General features: G+C 51.1%; 1 protein-coding gene across 8 annotated transcripts in view; it reads left to right on the top strand.

The window, feature by feature from the left end:
- Positions 1-9,678, top strand: part of CADM1 (cell adhesion molecule 1) — a 136,229-nt gene extending 126,551 nt beyond the window's left edge. For 6 of the 8 annotated variants that reach the window (XM_053963626.1, XM_053963624.1, XM_053963622.1 and 3 more), the window contains 2 exons: positions 7,233-7,364; positions 7,550-9,678. In XM_053963626.1, coding sequence (XP_053819601.1) covers positions 7,233-7,364; positions 7,550-7,668 — 251 coding nt within the window. In that variant the 3' untranslated portion in view covers positions 7,669-9,678. Of the gene's footprint in view, positions 1-822; positions 904-7,232; positions 7,365-7,549 lie in introns of all 8 variants that reach the window. The other 2 variants (XM_053963619.1, XM_053963618.1) reach the window with 1 other exon arrangement.
- Positions 9,679-23,590: the final 13,912 nt, after the last annotated feature.

Genomic DNA, 23,590 nt, shown 5'->3' with positions numbered 1-23,590 from the left:
GGAAAATTGTTTTGCTCTAGTAAGTTCTTTTGCTTTTAAAATTCTATTTTTTAAGGAATTTTTTTTTTTTTTTTTTTTTTTTTTTTTTTTTTTTTTTTTTTTTTTTTTTTTTTTTGTGAATGAAGAGAAGAACCTGAAAAAATTCCTCAAAGGAATTGCCCAGAATTGGTGTTTGCTCCCCAGCCTTTGTTGCCCAGAGGGGCTCACACCTTTCTTGGAGCACACAGCTCAGTGTAGTCCTTTTTCTGAGTCTGGAATGGAAGCCAGAATTTCCCCCACCTTTACAGAACACATCTGGGGCAGAGCTGCTGGCTGCAGCGAGCACCTGTCATATGCTGCCAAGCAGCCTTTTTGGAGCTTCTGGTTTGGCTACTGATCTTTTCCCCTAAGAATTCCAAAATTTTCCTTGTTGCTCTTTAGGTTTCTCCTGCCTGCCCAAAGGGTGATCATTCCTGGTCAGGTGTGGTCAGAAACACACGGGCCGGGTATGGGGGAAGCACTAGAGAGAGCCCCAGGCCCTGCTCTGCTACAGACACGGTGGCCTCTGCCCCAGAGCTCCTGTTTGGAATGGTGGCACACTGAACCCAGGTCACGTTTTTGGCCCGGGGTCAGCACATGGGGGCTCTCAGATGGGTGGTCCAGGTGAGTGCTGGAGTTGAGCTCTCGGTCGGGAACGCCGCCCTTGACTCCAGCAGGAGCGGGCACCGGGAGCCCTCGGCACCACGCTGAGGGATGCAGGGCACGGGCCCACCCCCACGGGGGACCTGGCGTGGCGGGCGTGGGGGCTGCTGCCGTGTTTGCTCAGTGTGCTGTTCCTTCCAGGTACATCTGTCCCGCCCACAGCTCCAACCGAGGCTCTGCCGACTGTGCAATTAAGTAATGCATCCCTTGCCTCCCGCCCAGGTAGCCTGAGTGCAGAGCCGTCCTCGCTCTTCCCGGCCGAGCTCTGTGTGTCCGTGCCTCTCGCAATCCTCCTCTTGTTCCTCACATCCTGAGCCCGTAGGGTACGGAGGGAGCTGGCCTGGCACCTCTCAGTTCCTCATTCCAGCCTGGCACAGACCGGCAGGCAGGGTTCCTGCAGCACCGGGCACCGCGAGGGCAAACCTGGGCGTGCGCACCTGTGCGTGTGTTGTGCACACCTGTGTGTGTGTTGTGCACACCTGTGTGTGTGTTGTGCACACCTGTGTGTGTGTGTGTGTTGTGCTCACCTGTGCGTGCAGGTGCACACACACAGATACTGCCGTGGGCTCCGGGCACAGCGCTCCAGGGACCTGCCCCGACACTCCCCGAGCTCTCCTGGCTCTGCTCCAGAACATTGGCACCTGCTGTGAAACGGGGAACGGTTCCCTGACCAAAAACGATCAGTGCCTTTGCAGAGGGGGTGCTGGTGGTCGATGGCCATCGGCTGCGAGCGGGGCTCCCTTCCCCAGGGGAGTCTGTGGGAGCAGCCGTGCAGCTCTGAGCTCTGCCAGGGTGAGCACATTTATTCAAACAAAGTGCGTTATTTTTTATGAAGCGATCTTGAAATGGGTCGCTGAAGGGGAGCTTATTGATTGAAGAAGGATGAACTCCTCAAATTTCTCTGGTTTAAATTAGACCAAATTCAATTACGATACGACAGGCAGGTTAACACTGCTCTTTAACAGCCCCTCAATAAATTCGAGGAGGGGTAGCCTGCTCCATGCCACGCTGTGGGAATGAATAACATTATTGCTCATCCTGACATGGACAGGCAGTGATTTCTGTCCTCCCATGTCATGGCTAAGTGCTTTATAGTGTTCACAGAGTAACGGCAGCCTGTTCTTCCACCAGCACCCCCTGCCAAGTCCAACCTCCAGTGCTGCTCCATCATTTCAAAAACTTTATTCCACAAAAGGATTGACCCCAGATTCATGTGGGAGGTGTCAGTGCAATCCTGATGTTTCCTACCTCCAGGGAAAAGGAATAATTGGCTCACCAGGTTTTCAGGAGTGCTCAAGTGATTTAAAGCCATTAAGCATCCAAATCGTGACCTGTGGGGTCTTCAGGCATACTGACGTGATAATCATTTAATAAACTAAACTGTAACCAGATTTAGAAGAGATCACTTGTTTAGGAATTCTTCAAAGCCATTGGCGTAGGTTTCCTTTCCCCTGCCGCGATGCAGATGTTACCTGCACATCTGGGAAGCTTAGGAGCTTCAGTGGGGTCGGTGTGTATAAGCTTGCTCCTGCCCACGAGTTCAGCCCACGCTGTCCAATGTCAGGAGCTTGACATTAATTTTCACCCAGAAATAGAAGGTAAATTTTTGTACAAGTGCAGCAATAAATCCCCATGTGCCAAAAATAATGTCTTAACTACATTTTCATAAAAATCTCTCTCTGTTCTCTGCTTTTACAGCAGAAATACACGTAGAGGAAGGTCAGGGCTGTCCAGAGATGCCCCAGATTGTTGCAGTTGGTCTAATGTGAAGCTGGAGGGAGGTGAGCAGGAAGGACAGGAGTCAGGAGCACCACACAGCAGGGGTTCCACAAAACCTGGGCTTTCCCACATCACAGCAGGACAGACTGCATCTCCCAGCGCTGCCTTTGCTCCTCACCTCTGGCGCTGAGCCGAGGGAGAGCCGTAATGGGCTGGGTGGGTGCTGGAGCACGCAGGGAAGGAGCTGTTCGCAGCAGCAGCAGTGTCAGGAGCGGTGCCAGCGGCGGGGGAGAGGCGGCGCCGGCTCGTCCCGGCTGCAGGAGGTCCCTGGAAGGAGCCGCTGCCTCCGGGCGCTCGAGGATGCTCGTGTGTGCAGAGGGCTCCCGTCACCAAGGTGAGCCCAAAGCCGCCGCTTGAGCCTCGCGGGAGCCGCTGCTGAGAGCGTGGGGAGCACTGAAGGTAAACGTGGTTTGACCCAAATAGGGCTGAAGCTGTTAGTGTGGGTAGAAAGGAGATTTAAAATACAGGCAGCCCGGTCCAACCCAGTCTTGCTTTTACTCTTGAGATGCTGCTGCTGACGAAAAGAGTGGAATATTCAGAGAGAGATCTATATTTAAAGCCTCATTAAAATGGAATTGAGTGGAACCTTTTCATTGAGAAGTTGGGAGCAGAGAAGTGTTCCCTCTGTTAAACCTCAGTGTAAGCACTGACCCAGACTGTCAGAGTGCTGCTCTTACCATCACCAACGTTTTTCTTGAGAGCCCACGGAAAGCTGGTTTTAGCACTTACATTGGCAGAAATGTTAGAAACCTGGAGATCATTAGTACGTTCACTTTTTAAGAGAGTCCCCCAAAGCCCCCATAGCTGAGAACCTGCAGGTGTGAATTGCAGATGATAATTATCAATACTTAGATGGACAGTCCCCAGCTCAGCATCCGCTCCGTACTGCTCCTAACCTCTGGAATTAGTTCCTTAGTTGTGTGATGAGTAGGAACCAGTCCCAAACCCCTTTCTCTCCTGTCTATGTGCTGTGAGCCACACTTTTTGTTTAAAGGAAAACTTCAAGGTTGCCATTCCAGCAGGGTAATCACTGTTTTGATGATTACACGAGCAGTTGGCAAAAATAATCAGCAAAAATAAATTTCAAGCTACCCAAGTCTCTTCCTGGCCACCCTAGAAGAGGCTCTGGAGCACTCCTGCTGCTGTACAGTGATCTGCACCGCAGGCAGACAGGCCCAGTGCTGCATCCCATGAAAGCCTGGCTTCCCCTGTTGTGGGGCACAGCCATGCCAATCCCTTGGGGGAGCAGCACAGCACTTGGAAAGACAAATTGATTTTTTTTCCTGCTTGAGTTCAGCTCTGGCAAGTGAATTGTACCATTACCGCTGCAGTTTTCCTTTAAGGTGCTTTGGTGCCAAGCAAAGCATCGACCCAAAAACGGTTCAGCCAAGGTGCACTGTAGCTGCAGAGTAGCCCTGAGGGGGCATGTTGGTGACAACATGTTGTGATGTCTGTTCCTTCCCTGCCCTTCCCTCCTTCCTTCTGCCCCACCCACCAAAATTCACAAGCAAATCCAAAACAAAACCCTAATAGGAAAATTCCTGATGATTCGCTGGAGAGGCCAGGATCCAGCTTGCTCCAATATATATTAACATCCTAATGGGAAAGCTCTGCATGTATACATTTACTGCGCCCTGACAAGAGGGAATTAAATGTCAGAAGGATTTGTAGCATCTGTAATTGAATTGGTGCTGAGAAAAGCAAATCTTGAGGAAGAATAACATATTAGGATTAGCAAATAATGTGGCATTTTGTCAGTTCCTGCCATCTCAACTGTTCCCTCTTCAGCAATAAAGTTGTGATTTCTGGTTTAATCAGAGATAGGAGGCAGGAATAGCATGGGTGAATTGGAGACAGCATTTAAAGCAGATTCCGGTTGTTAAGGTCAAGTCTCTCCTTGGCTTTGGGGAATTAGTCCTTGTTCCATAGACCTGACAACTTTGTTAATTACCGAAGAAATAGCGAGGGACAGGATGTGGAGGGGCTGTTCCTGTGCTGGTGGCACACAGACAGGTTTGCTGGGAGCAGTGTCGGAGTCGCTGGCGCTGGATTTGGGCTTTGCCACGCCTGCAGGCAGAGCTCGTGGTGCTGGGTCATGCTGCCGGAGCATACGGGCTTTGATGAGGTGCTGGAGGCAAGGAGACAAGATGCTGCAGGAGGAATGTTTTAGGCCGTGTGTAAGCTTGAAGATGTATTTAGCCACGTGTATAACAGCGTGAATTTGGGGCTGCCACCTTGCAGGGGTCTTCCTTAAGAGGAACAATTGAGAAAAATGGCCCTGCACGCCTCAGCAGAGGAACTCACACTTAACAAACTCTGCTGAGCAAACCTGGCAAGGCTTTAGGCCAAAGTTCCTTCTCAGGGGAACCCTTACTCCCTGCTGGTGGCAGGATGCCAGGCAGAGGGAAGACAAGAGGGATGCATCAGGCACGAGGCTCTGGCACAGCCCCGTCTCCGTGGCGGTGGGACGGTGTGGAGGCTGCTGCCGCCAGCACGAACACGCGGCTTCGTCTTTCCAGAACCTTAATTTATGATGATGAAGAAAAAATACCTCTTGATGTAAAATCCTGCTGGAGGCACATTACAGAGCCGTAACTCAGCATGTTTATGCCCCTCAGCTGTTCCAGATGTCAACAAGGCACTCATCCACCCAGGCTGGGCTGCTGCTGGCTGCTCCGAATGCAACCGGGCGGAACTGGGCGCAAAGTTTCTAAAAAAATAAGAAAAAAATGGAGTGAAGCGTGCCTAAAAGCAGCTGCTCCATCAGATGAGTCAGTTGAGTTGCTTTGCAGAGAGCAGGTTCACGGAGGACAGATCACCCGAGCTGGAGTGGCAGTGGGAAGGCTGTGTTGGAATGGTAGCTCCCAGGATGCCCGCTGTGACTGGTTTACCCCAGCTGCCACCCTGGGCAAGCAGCAGATCCTGTGCCTGGGCTCAGAATCAGCTCAGCACTCCATGAGTGTCCACGGGCACCTTTCCCTCAGTGTGCAGGGATGTTCAGCCGCTCACCACAGAGCAGATGCTGGGAAGTGATCACAGCATGATCTGTTCCCACTGGAGATGAGACAGAAGGTCCCCCTTTGCTGTGCTTTTGGTTTGCAGGGGAATAATCTTTTTTGGCTGCCGTTTTTACCTTGTCAGCCAAGCTGCTGGAAGGGTCTCCACAGTGTCCCTCACCACACCCCAGCTCATCCCAGCATCTCCCTGCCTGCACTGGGGCTCCTGCTCTCAGAGGTCACTCGAAAGGGCCTTTTTTCCTTAAATTGTTTTAATTAAAAGGCGCTTTATGGTGCTCTTGGTCCCCAGTTATTTACTTGGGTCCCTCAGTCCTTAATCTTGGAGCAGAATTGGAAATATCGATAGAAAGTGTAAATCCCAGCTGCTGCTCAAAAGCTTTGTATCAGGTCTCAGCTCAAAAGAGCCCCATTACCTTTAGCTGTCACGGATCTGTACGCTTGATCGATAAACTTCAAATATTATTAGAGGTGGAGGCTTCAGAGATTTGCTCTGTTCTTTGGAGGGAGACGGAGATAAATCTTTCTTAAAAATTGACTTGCATTTGCTCTCTCAGTCGTCCTGGCAAAACGCATTTCTCCGAGGTGTCCAGGCAGGCGCAGGCAGGGCAGATTTATGGGCCATGTGCTTCTTGTAGTGAAAGATTTAAATGGTAAATCCTTCACATATGACTTCACAAATCATGTAAAGTTAAAAGATTTTTACCGTTTCTGTTGCTGCTGTGCTTAAATTGTAAGGTATGGCCAGTAAATCATTTTAATAGAGGTGTCGCGCTTGACTCGCTAAAAAAAAGAGACAATGCTTTAGCTTCTATTCCAAAATGTTAATGTATTAATCAGCGGGAGAATAATTGTTTTTTACTGCGTTATAAATCTCAGTTGCCATTAGGATTGCAGCGAGGGTTGATGTAGCTGCGTTCTTAAATTAAAATTGTTTACACTGCTATACATTCATTTTACATGGCCATAGCTCATCCAGGGTTCATTCCGGAGCTGTTCCTCCGCCACATCAGTCATCCCTCTCCCAGGTGACGGCATCCCGAGGGAGAGGCGCTTCTGAAAGGAAACTAATTGTGTGGTGAGGAGTTAAATAAACGCAGTAAAGCAGTCGGAGGCACTGTACAGTTACTGCTTACTGTCGGCCTCGGACTGGGTGTCAGCTTTTGGGCCAGCAGTGCTGTGTCCTTGTGGGTTGCATTGAACAGTGAAGGTGGGGGTTCATGGTGGAACCCAGTTCAGTTGGGGCAGAGGATGTTTACAAACACATTTTCCATGCTGGGTGGGTTGGGTTTTGGGCAAGGAGTGTTTTGGGAAGTTGAAATGTTTTCAACAGGGCACTCGTTAATGACGTTTCTCAGAGCTAATGATTAGTATTCCCGTATTGTACTGCTCTTCTCTGTGCCCCATCCACCAGGAAGACTGACATTTGGGGAGCACTATAGAGGAATTTCCCAAAATAGATTCCCACCAACAGCTCCATGTGCCCTTCCTCCCCTCTCCCAGCTGTCTCCCACGTGCGTAGTCATAGTGCTGCTGCTTTTAGTGGAAAACACCTCGCGAGTCGAGCCGCCAGATCAGTTCGGCTCCGGACAAAGCTCCTCTGCCCGAACTCATCTGCCTAGTTAGCTCCGTGCTTCACCCCTACTCCTCTGGAGAGCCTGAGGGCAGCTCTTCCCATCCTGAGAGCAGCTGCAGCCAGAGCCTGCCAAGAGCATCGTAGTAAGTCCCCAATTCTTATTCCTCTTCTGATCTCAACAGATTCCCGCGCAGGTGAGGAGGGGGCCATACGGAGTGTGGACCATGCCGTGGTTGGTGGCGTCGTGGCCGTCGTCGTCTTTGCGATGCTTTGCCTGCTCATCATTTTAGGGCGATATTTTGCCAGGCATAAAGGTAAGACAGAGACCAGAGCTGGAGGATGAAAGGCCAGGCTCGTGTGTCCCCTCAGCTGCGGGGTTGTCTGACGGGACACACCCCCCAGTTTCTCTCCAGCGGCACTTTCGTTTCCTTTGTCGATCGCTCCCTTAGCACCACACCAAGACCCCCCAGGAGTCACGCAGCCTCCACTTCCCTTGCAGGTACATACTTCACTCACGAAGCCAAAGGAGCAGATGATGCGGCCGACGCAGACACAGCCATCATCAACGCAGAGGGGGGACAAAACAACTCCGAGGAAAAGAAAGAGTACTTCATCTAGAGCAGCCTTGGTTCCCATGAGGTGTCCAACTGTGGACGGTTACTACTGGCCCTATTTAAACGCTACAAAGACAAAGTGATCTTGGAAGTTGCAACCAGCTTGTGTCTTTTTTTTTTAAGGAAAAAAAAAGCAAATGGGTGGAGAGCGGTGAGGCCGGGAAGGTCTGGGATTTGCTGTGTAAAAATATTCCTCGTAAAGTACACTCTGCTGTTCGACACCTCAGTTCGTTTGGGTTTTCTTTTTTTGGCCAAGTCCAGCTTGGATTTAGTTTAGTGAAGTCATTTGCAGAAGATTCTGTGCCTTGTTTAATTTCTGTTCGTTCGGGTCGGGGGGAGGCTGGGAAGAAGAGGGGCTTCTGTGCGTTAGTTCCCTTCGGGTTTCTGTGGCTCTTCGTTTCCCCTTTCCTGTTTCTGGAGTTGCCAGCTGGGACCCCGTGGAGTAGGTGCGTTTCTCTGAAGGTGTTTCCCCTTTTTTCTCTTCACCGGTTTCCGTTCAGAACTCGAGCTCATCGGAGGAGAACCAGCACATTTTAGATGCGTAGTTTGCAGTTCAGTGTGCCCATGTCCCGTTCCCCTGTTGCCGTCAGGGCTCGGATAACACCCCCCAAGCCCCCTTTTGTGGCTGTTTCAGGTGCTTTCGATGGTGGCGGCTGGGAAATGGGCTGGAGCTCGGCAGAGGCGCTGCTCGGCCGTGGGGATGCAGGAGCAGGGTCCTTGCTGGGCAGGCAGAGCCCTCCCGGATGCGGGGGCTTCTCCTCATCCTCTGCCATGCGGGCAGCAGGTACCCAGACCTGGAGAGCAGCTGGATGAACAAAACTGCCTTTTTTTTTCTGCCTGCTGAGTAAAACGCGGGAATTCGTGTTGAAATGAGCGTGCTAATGACCACTAAAGCCATAGGTGCACGGGAGACTCTGGCTCAATTGGAATTGTAAGCGACAGGTAGCAAACTGCAGTGGGAAGACGGTATAAAGTTATATATGCTGACTTTTTTTTGGTGAGTAATCATGGATTTCGAGCGATACTTTTTTATTGTGTTTATGTGGCAAATGTATCTGATTTATTTAAGGAAAGCATTAATCTTAGCGTCAGGTTTGGGGATTTTTTTTACGGGGTTGGGGCGGGGGGCCATTTCCGTGCGTTTGTTTTTTAATTGCTGTTTTTTGGCAGAACCATTACAATGTGGGATTCCTTTGGGAACGGGGCTGGCCCGTTCCCCAGCAGTGTTCCGTCTCTCCCCTCTTCACGAGCAGAACCTCGCGAAACACCCTTTTTTTTCCGAGCAGCTTTTGTCGAGCGCAGCTCTTTTCTGAGCCCTCAGCACCATTGCCAAACCCCATCGCGGTGAGAAGCAGCCAGGCAGGAGCCGGGGGCTCCGCGGCCCGGCGGCGGCGGCACGGGACGGGCATCCTGGCCTTGAGCAGCCCATATTTGTTTGGAAGTGTACCGTAGTGCAGTGTTACCAATGTAACTTTGACTTACAATGTTGACATGTCTCAGGTTCATGTGTTTGATTGGTGTTTTCCGTCTCAGGTAGATTGCAAAATTTCGGCCCCACGCATTGGAAAAATAAAAAAAAAAAAAAAACCACATAAAAACAGGAGAAAAAACAGGAAATTAATAATTTTAGTTGTATATCGGTTTATGTATTTTTTCTTCAGTATACAGTGCACTGTTGAAATGTATTGTTGAGTATTACTTTGTACAGCTTTAGATCATTAGGACTTCGAAGCGTGAAGAAAGAACAAACTTGTTTAAAGGAGGATCACAAATGAAGAACGCAGAACTGATGATAAACAACCTTGTTCTTTATTTACCCGGCCTTTTTATTTTTTCCCCTTAGGCCAGTTCTGTTTAAAGGTGTCCATGGAAGATGTTACAGTGTAAGAAAATACATATCCATCTGTTCCCATTCACATTTTGTATTGGTTCATGTATCCCATTTTTACAAAGGAAAAGAAGTACTATAAAATATCTGTCTTCTTAATAAAAAAAAGTTAATGTTACAAAACTAGATCTTGTTTTGCACTCTTTATCCCAGCTGTTACAGAGTCCACCAGCAACATGGGCAGGAGGAGCTGGGACGGAGCAAATCACACTCAGCACTAGGACAAAAGGAGTTAAACCTGATGTATTGAACCTGCATATAATACAGAGCAGATTTCATAAGTTTCTTGTTTATAATTGCTAAAATCTTTTCTTTGAGGAGTAATGCCTTGGAGAAAATTGATCTGACACTCATATTCCAACCTTCCCAGGCTGGGGTAAGTCAGTACACAAGTTCTTAATAGCAGACAAATATTTAAATCCTCCCTTGGAAGGTAAGTGTTGAAATACGTGATCTCCTTCACCCCATTCTTGTCTCCCGTTCAGTCCTGGTGCTGCCAGATTTCCTGGCGTCGGTCTGTAGAGCACTTGGCATTTCCAAGGTGTGGCACCCGATGTCTGTCTGCCTCCAGACACGCAGCTCCAGCCGCCGGTGCTGCTGGAAGGATCCTGGAAGGATCCGTTCGGCTCCGCTCAGCCTCGGGCAGCCGTCGACGGCGGCAGCGCGCTCCTCCTCCTGCCTTCCCTCCACCACAGCCCCCCAAATCAGGCTGCGAGGCAGCTGCAGCACTGAAATTAGAATCATTAATCTTTTATGTTTTGCACAAAGGATGAGGAGAAAGACAATTGCTTTTGGAGGAGATCACACCGAGAACAACCGTGCAGAAGCAGCGTGCTTGGCCCTGGAGGGGCCGCGTGGACCCGGGGGTGTGTGCCAGACCCAGGCCACCGTCCAGCTCTTGAGCACTCGGGGCATCTCGTGCTTATGTCACAAATAACATTTTTCTGAGTGAAATCATGGCACTGAGGGAAAAACCATAGGGCAGAGACAAAAAAGCAGCTCGCTCTTTTCTTACCTGAAATGAGCAGAGCAGCTTTGATGGTTTCCATGGCTATTGCAATTATTTCAGTGCAGAAGAGGTTTGTGGCTGATGCCAGCTCACGATGGTTTTCTCCTCAAGTCAGCACTAATTGTGTCTCATACTTGTGGTGTCTGTAATTTATCCTCTCAGGGGTCCATGTCTTTCAGGGTTTTAAGGTTATTTAGTGGTGCTTTTCTTCCCATTGAACCTAAACACTGGTCCTTTGCTTTTCTGGCCCTACACAGGCATTACAAGTAGGTGGCAGGCAACTGTACCTGCAGCATGCAGGATCAGGTACCTGATGAAACCCTTTGCATTAACTTCTCAGATACTGAGATACAAAGAACTTGGAAGGGAAAAGCTGGAGACAGTAACAATTGAGCAACAAGATTTAGTGACCCCTATATCTTGTGTCCAACTGCAGAAAGATGCTCCCCATACATGACCCCACAGCTGCTGAGCCTGGTCCATTACACAGAGCTGAGGACACTGCCAGGATTTTATGAAAATGAAGAAAATCATCATTACTTCAAATAAGAATGTAGTCTTTGCCCTGAATTTCACATTTTCACAAGTTGCAGAAGTCATTTGGTCCTAATTGCAAAATTATTCTATTAGGTCAGTAATACAGTTATTAATTTTCTTCCTATTTTAACCAAATACAGGGAGGAATTGTTTTAACTGGGTATCTGAGTCTGACTTGTGTAATTACAGCCTGTTCTGCCAGCCTGAAGTTGCCAAAAGCCTTATGCCACGTAAAGTAATTAGCAATAAATGACACTTAATCTCACATCAGGTAAGGTGTACCTGGATCCTGGGCTGGGTGATTGAAATACACGGGAGCAGGGACAAGGCTTGAGCTGGCAGCATCGATCTGTGCTGGCCAGTCAGTTCTCATCAGAGGGTCCTGACAAGGGGCTAATAGCTTTTTCTGAAGATCCAATCCCATTTTCTAGGCAGCGGCTGGTGCTGTGCCACCTGGGATAACACCTGCTGCAGGTGGCATCGATCGGGCAGGGACACGTGTGACACCCCAGCACTGTGTGCCAGCAGCTTTATCTGGTTGTGTCACTTCAGTGAAGGGAAAACCCAAATTCCATCTAAACCCCAACACCTGTTCAGATGTAAAAATTTACATCTGAATTAGTGTAACCAGGAAAAGAATTTCAGTCTACTGACCACTAAGGGTTCAGACTGGGCTTGTCCTGCTTCCAGAGTCAGCCGTGGAGGTTCCCTGCAGCACTTCAGGGTCTCTCTGGAAACCTGTGCACCTGAGCAGGGCAGGGGCTTGGCAGGGAAGGCAGGGAAGGGGATTCTGCAGAGTTTTGCACACCCTGCAGCTGGGCTGCAAACTGAGGAGCTCCTTCGGTTTCAGTTAAATAAACAGGCTTTGTGTAAACAAACAGGTTTCAGGAAGAAAAATAAGCTTTAGCCAAACTAACAAACACTATGTGAAAAAATAAACTTCAGTTGAATTAGCAAACTTCAGTGCAGTAAAGAGCTTGAGTTAAATAAGCAAACTCTGTTCAGGTCCAGCTGTGCAGCAAGGAGAAGAATAAGAGCTCAGCAATCCTGCCCAGCACAGGCTCTCCTGGAGAGAGACCCCTGGGAGCTGCTGTGACTGGGGACACCCCGCAGGATGTCTCCCTGTCCCGTGTCAGTTCCTCGCTCACCCCTCCAGGCTCATCCTGTCCCCTCACGGTGCCCAGGGTGATGGACTGACGGGCCCCGCTCTGCTCCGGTGCTGGCTGCAGAGCTCTCCATCTGTTTTCCCTGTCAGCCCGGGCCGAGCTGCATTAGTATCAGCTCTAACCCGTGTGCCTCTGCCTGTCTGCCGCAGCCGTGCTCTCCCGCGCCAGTTCCTTATCCTGTTCTGCAGGACTGCAGCAGCCCTGTAAGTCACAGACCTGGAGTGATGTGGGCAGCATAGGAATAAAGCCTACAGATGGAGCAGGGATGCAGAATGTAGATAGGAAAGGGTAGGGAGAGATGCATTCAACAGTCCCTCCGCTCTGCAATCCAAGGTGAGCAGGGTTCGGGCACTGGGCAGCCTGGTGTGGTTTGGGGGACACCCTGCACCCCAGAAGGTGGGGAAAGTGAGCCCTTTGGAAGAGTGAAGGGATCCAGCAGCCCTGGGATGTCTCATTTCTGTCCTAGGACACAGCTGTGAGCCAGACCCATGTCTGCCTCTGGAGTTCACTCCCTGTGGTGGCTGGCAGAGTTGCTCTAAGCTGTTCTATGCCCTTTCCCCAGAGAAATCCTGGAAATCCTATTTTCCTGCTTTGTGTCCCAACAGTACCAGTGCTGACCCAAGTCCTCAGGTGCTCGGTCTCAGCATCCTTTGGGGTGAGTGGGATCCCCTCCTCTTCCTCAACAAACTGCCCCAAAGTGGGAATCCCTCGCTGCCGTGGCACCTGTGCAGTGGGGGGTGCTTGGTGCCGTGTCATACCTGGGCTGCTGAGCCTTTGGCTCAATGCCCCACGTTAAGCATCTGGCACAGCAGCAGCGTTCCTCCTGGGATCCCCGAGGCTCCCTCCTGGCTGCAACAAGCGGGGTGAGCGGCGCTGGCACCACCTGGCCTGCCCGAGCACACCCGGAGCAGGCACGCACGGAGCGAGCGAGCGGGAGATGTGAAGGCTGCCAGGAGTAAAGGGAATATTTGATCAGACGCCCTCGTCTCTCCTCTGTTCTCGGCTCTCAGCCTCCCTCGGGGATGGCACCTCGCTGCCTCCAAGCACCACAGCTGCGACAGGTTGGCAGCAGCTCCTCAAAATGGGGCCTGCATGGGAATCTCAATGAGATGGAGAAGGTAATCTTCAGCCTGTGACTCTCCATGTTCTTTTCTGCACCCTGCACCTTTGTTCCCTTCTCTGTTCCAGCTCCTCTCCGCTGTTTTCCATGCCCAAGGTCAGCTTTCTGTTCTCTCCACCTGATCCCCGTGTCTGTTCCCAGGACGGGAGGTGCTGCCCCGTGTCCCCCACTGGAGCACAGCTTGCTGAGACGTTGTCCTTCCTCAGCCATGCCCCTTGTCCATGCTCTGCTCTGGGCATTCATGTTTCTTCCACATAACCTGCTCCAAGCCAGCGGAGAGAGCCCAGAGCATCCTCCAGTGGTGACAGGGACCTGCAGGGAACCAGGCTTCTTCCCACGTCCACCAGCCAGGCAGCCCTTCCCTGCAGCCCCGAGCATTCCTTCCCCCACTGCTCCTGTCTGCAATCAGCCCGATTATCCCTGGTAATTGTCCGTTCTCTGGGTAATGCTGCTGAGCAGGGACAGGGAGGGTGGCAGTGTTTTTCTGCGACTAAGAAAAGGTGTGTACGTGGCCTTGATTGCAAATGAAAAATTAAGGCCCCGTGTCTCGCATTCATTCCTACTTGATTACACACCAGTACATAAACAAATCTTCACCCAGTTGCCTGAGGGGTGTCAATGATCCACCTTTGCTTCGCTCGCCTCTCCTCCAGCAAATCTATAACGCATTTAATCTTTGCCACTCACTCTCCTCAGTTTTTAAATGTCTAATTTGCTGCCAAGAGCGGCTCCAATTCTCACTGTGCTGCCGCTTTTACTGCCTGGTGTGTGCCTGATTGCTCGGCTGGAGCACCAGGGTGCTCCTGGCCCTGGGGAGGGGACCTGCTGCAGGCACAGGGGCAGCAGCCCTGCCCCGAGCTGTGCCTGAGCAGTGCTCGTGCCACGGTTAGCAGGCTGCTTTAGAGAAAACCCCAAACTTCACAGGTGTGCAAGCTGAGGGAGGGGAAATTAAATCTGAGGTGGCCTGGCAAGCTCCAGGTTCGGGAGCTGGGTCATGGGAGGGTTTAGCAGACAGTTTTCAGTGAGGCAAAGGGGAATGAGGAGCAGGGAGCAGGGTTTGCTGAGGTTCTCGGACCCTTTGTGTGTTCAGAGGAAATCCTGGGAGCATCAGCTTCTCCTGTTGAGACTGGCAGGGTCACAAGCAGATCTTACCAAATGTCCCCATCAAAGCCTCGAGCTCTGGAGGAGCTGCCACCACCTACCAGCACTAATGAGCTCCCACAGTCTGGCCCTGCCTGTTTGGTCCCTGTGGCCTGGTCACCGTGTCCAGCACTGGGGGTGCTGCTGGGGGCTCTCTGGGACTGGGGACAGAGGCTGCCAGCCCAGGACAGGGTGAGGCAGAGCCACGTTCTGCCTCTGCTCGTCTCCTCAGGGCTGTGTGTGAGCTGCACTCCTGAGGTGAGTCTGCTTGGAGCAAAACCAGTTCAGATTATCAAACTCCTCATAAATCTTGCAGCACATCTTCTTGTGTCTAGGTGTGTGTATATGTGCTGCTTTCTTGTTATTTAATGCTCTATTGAGGTCTGAGGCTTTTCCTTCCACTGGCTTTTATCTAGTCATGACTCCTACAATATTTAATCTCTATCAGAAACTGTAAGCCCTGTATTTATTTTATGGGTCAGTTGTTCATCCTTTTCCCTTGATGTTCTCACTGGCAGTGGAGAGGGTGGAAGGTGGAAAAAGAGAGAAAAGGGGAGGGGGGGGAAAGAAAGCCCTGCTTGTTTCTGCCCGTCAACATTTGTCCAAATGAGAGGCCGACAAATCAGAGCTCTGAGGGCTAATGGCAGGCAGAGAAACCCGGCAGAGAGCAAACGGGTGCGTGCAAGGGATGGTGGAAATTTCCATCCCCAGGCAGGTGCAGCCCTGTCTCAGGCAGGCTGTGTGCTCCTCTCCGCTGGCTGTCCCGGGGGGAGACTGGGCTATCACAGGAGCTGGAGCTCCTGCATCCTCACTGAGGCCAGCCCAAGTCCAGCGCCAGGCTCCTGCACAGGTGGGGGCTGCAGGTGGCACCCAGAGCATCCACAGTCCCCATGTGTGACCAAAAGGTGACACACCTGCCAGTCTCATTGTCACTTTGCTACCTAGAAAGTCTGCTCATATTTGAGATGAATAAAAGATTAGAGTTGCAGGGGAGAGACAACACCAAAGGTTAAGGCAATCCACTGAATTTACAGTGTTTGCTGCAGAGATATAAATCGGGAGGAGATAAGTGCTGCCTGGGCATCCCAAATCGGCTTTAAAGATCCACCTGCAGCCTCCAGTCCTCCTCGGGGTGCAGAGGAAGGAGCAGCATCCTTCCATGGAGTCCTGGCCTCTCCAGGGTAGGCAGCGTGGGATGGTGCAGGAAAGAAGCAAGACCCAGGAGCTGCTGCCAGGGTGGGGCCAGGGGAAAAGAGATGATCTGTTACCTGGGCTAGAGAAGTGTTTGCCAGCTTGTTGACCCTGCCTGGTTGAAAGGCAATGAATATTTCACATCTCCAGTGCTATCTGCAGTGTGGGCAGGCAAAGACTCTCTTTCTTCTTCCCCTCCACTCCTCTCAGGTCTTTGGGGTTTTTCCCCCAAAGTCAGAAAAATCTGTCAAAACATTTAACAGAAATCCATATGAACTGGCTGAGTGCCACAAGGAGCTAATCTGTGTGGAGCTAATCTGAGTGAACAAAGTCACCACAGGCTTGCCATGGGCACTCAGATAAAGATTTATCATAGGGAAGTTGTGTGAAACATGAATTGCCTCTGGGAAATGGGGTGCAAACGTGGTGCTTTGCTGGGGTTTACCTGGGGGAGCCATGTGGGAAGGGGAGAGCAGGGCCCCCTGCCACGATCACAGGCAGCTCCAAGTAGCACCAAGGTGTCTCCCCTGCAACAGGTGGAATTGGGGTGCAGGGTTTGTGTGCTACTCCTCAGGCAGAACAGACAAGGCCATTCTTGCAGCACTGCTTGAGGTCACCTCTCCGAAGCTGAGGAGCTTGTTCGTTTTCTTTGTTCCTTTTCCTTTTACTTGGGATGGTTAAAGCTGAGTTCTCGTGTCAGCTGTCATCCTTCAGTGTCTTTGTGCTTGACCTGTGCAGAGAAATGGGCGGGTGCCTACGGAAAGTGTCAGGCTGGGAAGCAGCATCCCCCAGCCTGTTGATTTACTGGTTTGCATCAAAGGAGCTGGAGCTGGGGCTGGTGGTGCTGGAGGGGGTGCAGAGGCTTCCTCGGTGCTTCTCACTCATCACTGGCACCACTGGTGTGGGGCACAAGGTCCTGTCCCAGCTGCTGCCTCCCCTCCACATGTGCTCCAGCTGTGCAGCTTTGGCAGCTCCCTCCTGGCATTTCCAGAGTTGTGTGGAGGCTGCCTGTGGTCTGGACTGTACAGACAGGGAGGATGAGCTGATCCTTGGAGAGGGCCACCTGCGTCCTGAGCTCTACTCTGAACATCCTCCAAAGCAGGGGGTGGCTGGCCCTGTGCTCTTCATTTCCTTGTACGAGATGCAGGGTGGCATAGCACGAGCTGGAAGAACATTCCAAGTGTTGTCTGGAGACAACTGGCCCAGATACGGCACAGAGACAACATTTAAAACCTCATTTAAGTGAACACAATGAGAGGGCTCTTGGGTAGAAGGAGAATTAATTAATCTCATTCCTACGTAGATACTTTTAATTAAATGGAAGTGCATGGTCTTTATTTAAAAAAAAAAAAAAAAGATATACGGAGAGGAGCTGGTGCCTTTGTGCAAGCCTGCAAGAGGAGGATGGGGAGCAAGATTATTCTTTTTTTGAGTGTTTTCAAGAGGAGTGAGCATCAGATCAGGAGAGGTCTGTATTGTCAGAGTGTGCACTGAACACTTTCTTTCATCTGGGAGGGCAGCAAACACATTTTCCTTGTCAGCTGCTTCAGAAGGTGACTTTCTGCAGACTCGTCCTTGCTGGGTGGCTCCATACAAGGATGGGACCCCCATGTGGGTCTTGGCACGGCCGTGTCTTCAAATGGGCTGGCTCTGGATGTGCTCCTGTTCCCTGCCTGCCTTCTCTGCATCTCACCCTGTCTCCTCTCCCCATGGTGCTCCCCCACCCTGGTCACCTGCCCCCACTCACCCCAGAAGCTCTCTGCCATCAGCAGGCAGTGACGGCTGCGGGGAGCTGCAGCCCTGGGGAGGCTGGGGCAGCAGGGGCTGCGTGTGCAGGCTGCGTGCCCACAGCTCAGGCCATGCTGTGCTGCAGCTGAGGCTGGCAGGGAAGCCAGGAGGGACCCGGGGGGAGCGGTGAAATTCAATCAGAGAAGTGCGAGGTCTCTGGTGCTGTCCAGGTGCTGCCAACACGTGTTCGCCTCACTCTGCCTCAGAGAGCTGACTGCTGCTCAGCTGCTATGGGAAGGGAGGCAATGGGATTTCTCTTGGATTCAGGAAGCTGACATGGCCAGGGACCTCCTGGCTGCTTTGTCACACCAGCATCTGCCAAACTTGCTGCTCATGAGCGTCTCACTAAAAGCAGATGCTGCCATTCAAGCACAGGCACATCGTTCCACCTTCCAAAGTGTAATTTAATTTTCCTAGCTGGAATGCTCTAGCTTGCAGACATGCAGCTCCTCACCCGCCCATGGTACTACTCCAGCAGGCTTGGGCTGCCCTCCACAGGACCCCATCACGCCCCCAGCTGCAGCAGCACCTCGGAGTCTCCAGGAGATCCTGTCAGAGGAGGGTGAGAGCCTTGTCTCTGCTGCAGTGAGGGAGATGTGGCTCATTCCCCTCCCTGTCTGCCCAGGGTGAAAACAAGCCCCAGACTGGAAACTGGCTAACTTCTTCCCAGTGTCTGCAAATGCATCCTCTGACTCGGTTTATGGCTCTATCCCAAATCAGCCAGGCCAGTGGCTTTGGGGGTGGGTACAAGGTGTACTTTCCAAGGCTTTGTGCCAGCTGTTTGCTGTCCTTGGCTCGCACTGTGCTGCTGTTATTCCCAATAGGGTGATGAAGCCACTGTCAAGAGAACAGATACCAGCAAAAACTGTCCCTCCCCAGATTTAGTATTTGCATGAGCTTCACAGCTCATCTGGATATTTGCTGGTAACAAATGACAGAGGGTCAGAGCAGAGGCATTGAGTTTGGGTGTCACAGAGATGGAAACAGCATGGAAGCCTGCCCAGAGCAGAGCAGGATGCTCACAGCTAGGATGGAAACTTGCCTTATCTATTATCACGTTACCTCAGGCACCCATCAGAGGGCTCGAAGGACTGTATTTGCTAACCTAAAGCTGCTCAGAGCACACTGCAACTTTCCTGAGGATGTGGTGTGATTTCAGTAGAGAAATGGGCTTGTTCTTTATGTGGAGCTGCTGGAATGAATCGGCCCCACCTAAGAGGTACCATTCACCTGCTGTGATGTGGAGCACAAATATTAGGGGACACTGACAATTGTCTGGTTGGTGGAGCACAGTCTGGACCTCAGATGCAGAGATTTGAGTTTTTCCTGTTGTGCATTGCTGCCTGTTCCCTTCTCCATATCCTTGCCACGCAATAAAGAGTTTGTGCAGGTGTGAGGGCGTTGGCACTGCGGGAGCAGCTTTCAGCAGCCAGGGCCTGTCCTGCCTTGGGACACCCACACAAGTTTTCAGGCTCACTCCATGCAATTCCCTGCTCCTGGAACTGAGGAATGGGGCTGCTGGACCTGCCTGTGGGTGCCCTGCCAGGGGTGCAAGGCAGTTTGTTGTTGCTCAGTTGGGTGCTGGAGTTTTGTTCCCAGTTTTAAGGACTCACCACAAGAAACACTGAGCTTAAGGAATGTACTTGGCTTTTCCCCAGTAAAAATAGTGTTGCTTTATTATCCTGTCATGTTTTGGTGAAAGGTGGGAACACAGGTCTCTGCGGTCGCCCCTCGGAGTGACAGGATGCTAATGAATTGAGAAATGGCTGCGGACGGCGCTGCCCGCATCACATCTTCATTAGCATCCTTCTCCCAGAGACTGCTGTGATTAACAGTGTCACCACAGACGGGACAGGAATGAATAACAACGGCCCCTCTTCCACAGCAACTGCTCCCTGTGCTCAGCAGCGGAGCAGAGACCCCACGGGGAACTTCCAGCCGCTGTTTGGATCCTGCCACCGTTTCTTTACTGGGCTTGTTAAGCAGCTGTTGTTGCTCTGTCTGCAGCTGGGATGTCCTTTATGGCTTGGGTTACAGGGTGGGGGAAGCAGTGACTGCTGTGCTGGGAAAAACTCAGGAACTGGGAGCTGCTTTGTTCGTCCCGTGAGGGGTCTCGTAAAACATCTGCACTCCCCCAGATGTTAGCCTGGGCCCAGGAGGAGCTGCCTGGGCTGTAGGAAGGTTATTGCAAAGGCAAAGATCCATTGGAGAGTTTGCATCTGGGGGCTGGTGGGGGGGAAATGCTGCTTCCCAAGGCAGCCTCATCCCGCTGGCTTCCCAGCAGCACCACAGCTCAGAACTAACGCACTGCAGCTTGTGAGAGGAGGCAGCTCTGCCATCCCTCACGCCTCCTGCTTACCCAACAGCCACAAGGTCCCACTCCAGGCTCAGCACAGGGACCTGTAACAGGTCTCTCATTTCCACAAGGAGTTTTTTACAGGCTGGCTGAGTCAAACACTCTGAGTCGTTGTACAGACTGTGTCTACATGTGGGGAGCCATTCAAGAGGCCAGGGGAGTGGAGTCACTTGTCATGTGCCACCACCTGCTCCTTTGAAGTGCCCTGAGTAGGGAAGGAGGCTGAAGCTGTATAAAACTGAGAAACTCATAGAGGTCAAAAGAATAAATTATAGTAATTTTTAGGGTTTTGTGGGTTGTTTATCTCCCCTGTTTTCAAGTCAATCTAATCAAATGCGGATTTGCCACAATCACAGCTCATGCTAACCTTCACCTGGAGGGTATTAATATGCATGACGCTTGTTAAGTGTTTGCTTAATTTTTATTTATGGAAACTAGACTCTGTGAAGTGTAGCTGAGCTGGCTGGAGAGCACATGTGCAGGGTGTGCTGGGGTGGGAAAGCAGCAAGGAGGTGGAGGCCAGGGGCTGCTGGCCAGGAGGGTTGGGCCTGCAGCCCCTCGGTCCGGACCATGTGGTCAGCAGGTCAGTGCTGATCTCTCAGTGGACTGAGGAGCTGGCAGGGGGAGCTCACTCATCACCAGAAATGCTTGACCCCAGCCCTGGCTGCCTGTTTAATGCTCTGAACCTTGTGTGCCATTTTTCTCATCTCTTGAAGATGTGCTCACAGGTCACTTAACAGCAATAGTGTTGTGTCCTGGGAGAGAGACGGGGAAAAGGAGTCTCAGTGGTGGGGGATTTTCCTGCAAATAGCTCTTATTTTTAGCCTGGCTTTTGGGAAGTCAAAAGGGAAGGAAAGGACAGGATTATTTTTAGCATCTATTCTTGCCAAAGCTGATCTGAGGTCTGCAGGCTGAAGGACACGTTTCTCCAAGGCCCAGCTGCTCAGTGTCCTCCGTGCCGGGATGCAGTGAGCATCACGTCTGTGCTGGCGGCAAACACGGTCCCTGTGGCCGTGTCTCGGGAAGAGACAGCACAGGCTGAGGTGTTACCAGAGGCCACTGTTGTGTTTGCAGGTTCCCCAGCTGCTGCAGTGCATGGAGAGGCTCCTCTGAGGTCTCATCTGAAGGACAAAAAGGATGATCAGGGCTCAGTTCCACCACAGCGTTGCCAGCCTTGGGCTCCAGAGAGGTGCCTGGGGGTCAGGGTGGCCAGAGACCACGTGGGGGATCTGGGAAGATGTTTGAGTAATCAGTGGACTGAAAGGGGACTAAGCCTGCGAGGAATCAGGTGATTGAAAATGGATGAAAGGTTCTGCTGTCCCATGCTTTAAATCAAAGAGAGATCTTCCCAAAGCCCGGCCCAGCACATCGCAGCCAGCCCCTGGCACGTGAAGGGATTGATCCAAACTGTAACGGGCTCCCTCTCTGCCCTGCCTCTGCAGCGAGTCTATAAATAATCATTTACCATTGCCCTCTGATCCGCAGGCTTTATTGAAATCTGCAGCACTGGATGTTTTTACAGCGACCTGGGTGTGTTCCGACAGTCACTCCTAATCTCAGCATTGATTATAGCATCAATATTTGCCCGGGTTGTTGTTGTGATCCCTCCGGAGCAGCCGGTGGGTGGTGGCCCTGTCTGGCGCATCCCGCCTTTCCCAGATCCGGCCCCTCCGTCCCGCACAATAGCGGCTGATGGCAACGCTCTGCGAGCAGCCAGCTCCGAGGCAGCCCGCCAGCCGTCTCCTGGAAACCCTTAACGCATCCTTAATATGGGTATTTATGTATCTGAATTAAAAAAGAAAGGAAAAAAAGCCTTCACCTTGGGGAGGGGGGAGCTCGGGGATGGCAGAAAGGTTGCAGTGATTAAAGAAAGCTCGGAGCATTCGAGCAATATTAAATCTGACGGGCATAATGACGACTGAGATCTGATAGAACAGAGAGAAGGCTGGAAAGAAAGGGCTGGTATTTTTCCCTGATGTAACATAATGGTCACATTTTTCTTTCACAATGGTTTTTCTGAGATAAAGAACAAATTATACTGATTTGATTGCTACTTAGAAATACTTAAAATTGAAAAAGACAGCAGGTGGGCATGGTTAGGAAGGAGGGTTATTTTAGCATAACAGATGCATGCATAAAGCATTGCAGAGCCAATTTTTTAATCATGAGACCCCCCCCCCTCAAAAAAGGCCTTTGGAGTGTTTCTGTGCGAGGTGGGGAGGTGAGGAGAAGTGTGGGGGACTCTGGGGGAGTGGAGGAGAACGTTCCCCATACACCCCAGTCCTTGCACCGACTGGGGCATGTCCTGGTGGGAAATAAATCTGACAAGGGGCATTTCCTTATGAGAAGGGGATGATTTCCCAGGGCAGTGGGCTACTGGTGCCTGGGATGGCTACACCAGGAGGTGGCACAGCCCAGGGTGCCAGGCTGGAGGGACAAAGCCTGCTCAAACACAGCTCTGGCAGGGTGTGCTCTTCAATAAACGCACGTGGCCATTTTTAATTATTCCCACAATTAAAAATGACTTGTTTACTCAGATTTATGCAGCGCTAATAAATATGCCTTGGAAATTACTTAAGTAACTAGGGTTTGCTAATAAAAACACCATATATAAAGCAAGTGCATTGCTTGGTTAATCAATTAATTCTCATTTAATTACTGGGAATTGCTACTGGTGACTGGCCATCGTTTCAATTTGCTCACAGAATGGACGTGCTTGTCTACAGCTGCAGATAAATGATGTCAGGGAGGCCAGGGCTGTGTCTCTGCAGAGCTGTCCCTGCTGGCATGGGAGTGTCAGGAGGGCTCCCATTCCCAGAAAAACCGGTGGTGGCTCTCATCTGCCAGCCCAGGGGCTCAGGGTGGGCAGCCAGGGCAGGCTGGGCCCGTCGGAGGCTGGAGGTACCATGCACTGCCAAAGCAGCCAGGGGCGGTTTCTTTCATTCTGTCAGAACAAATCATCTGGTCCTTTATGTCTCTTAATTTAAAATTTAAAAGAGGCTCAGGCCTGGGTGACCATTTACATCAGTTTCCAAACCAATCCCCATTCCTTCATTTTCTCGTTCCCATGAGCAGGGTGAGGCAACAAGCTACGACTGAAGCAAACCTGTTAATTCCAAAATTTTGTTTCCATGACACCAAGACACTGGTGATAAAGTGTATTTTATGTTTCTTTTCTAATGGTATTTTAAAAACATCTTGGAGTTTCCTGGAATTCTCCTGAGCTCCCTGCCCAAGCCTTCCGTGATCATCACTGCAATGGGGAGAAACAGCCCCCCTTGCTGCAGAGGAGAAGTTATGCAGGTTCTGTACTGACCTCAGGACTAATTTTCAGACAAAAAAAGACTATTTGATTATCTAACCTGACCCCTTGTTAAATATTAAACATGTAATTCAATCAGACCTGCTGCTTTTGAGCTTCTGTTTGGCTAAGGGAGAAGAGTGGTTTATAAACGAGGCCTTGTACCCTGGAATGAATGCCTGAGCTCTGCTGCAAGGCTCATCAGCTCTCCAGCCCTGCTCATGGCTTTGGTTTCCAGGTGTTTGCTGCACCAGCCAGGGAGGGAATAAGCTGGGAAAAGTGGGCAAAACAAGCTTGCAGCATCCTGGCTGGGGAGGAGAGCGGGCAGAGAGCTGCTGGCACAGGGGCAATGCTCCTGGCATGAGCAGCACCAGCCAGACTCCACGTGAGTGTCTCTCTCCTCTTTCCTTTTCCCTTTTTTCTTCCCCTA

The sequence above is a fragment of the Vidua chalybeata genome, chromosome 23, assembly GCF_026979565.1.
Source record: "Vidua chalybeata isolate OUT-0048 chromosome 23, bVidCha1 merged haplotype, whole genome shotgun sequence".
Lineage (NCBI taxonomy): Eukaryota > Metazoa > Chordata > Aves > Passeriformes > Viduidae > Vidua > Vidua chalybeata.
This window is presented reverse-complemented; position numbering and strand designations above follow the sequence as displayed.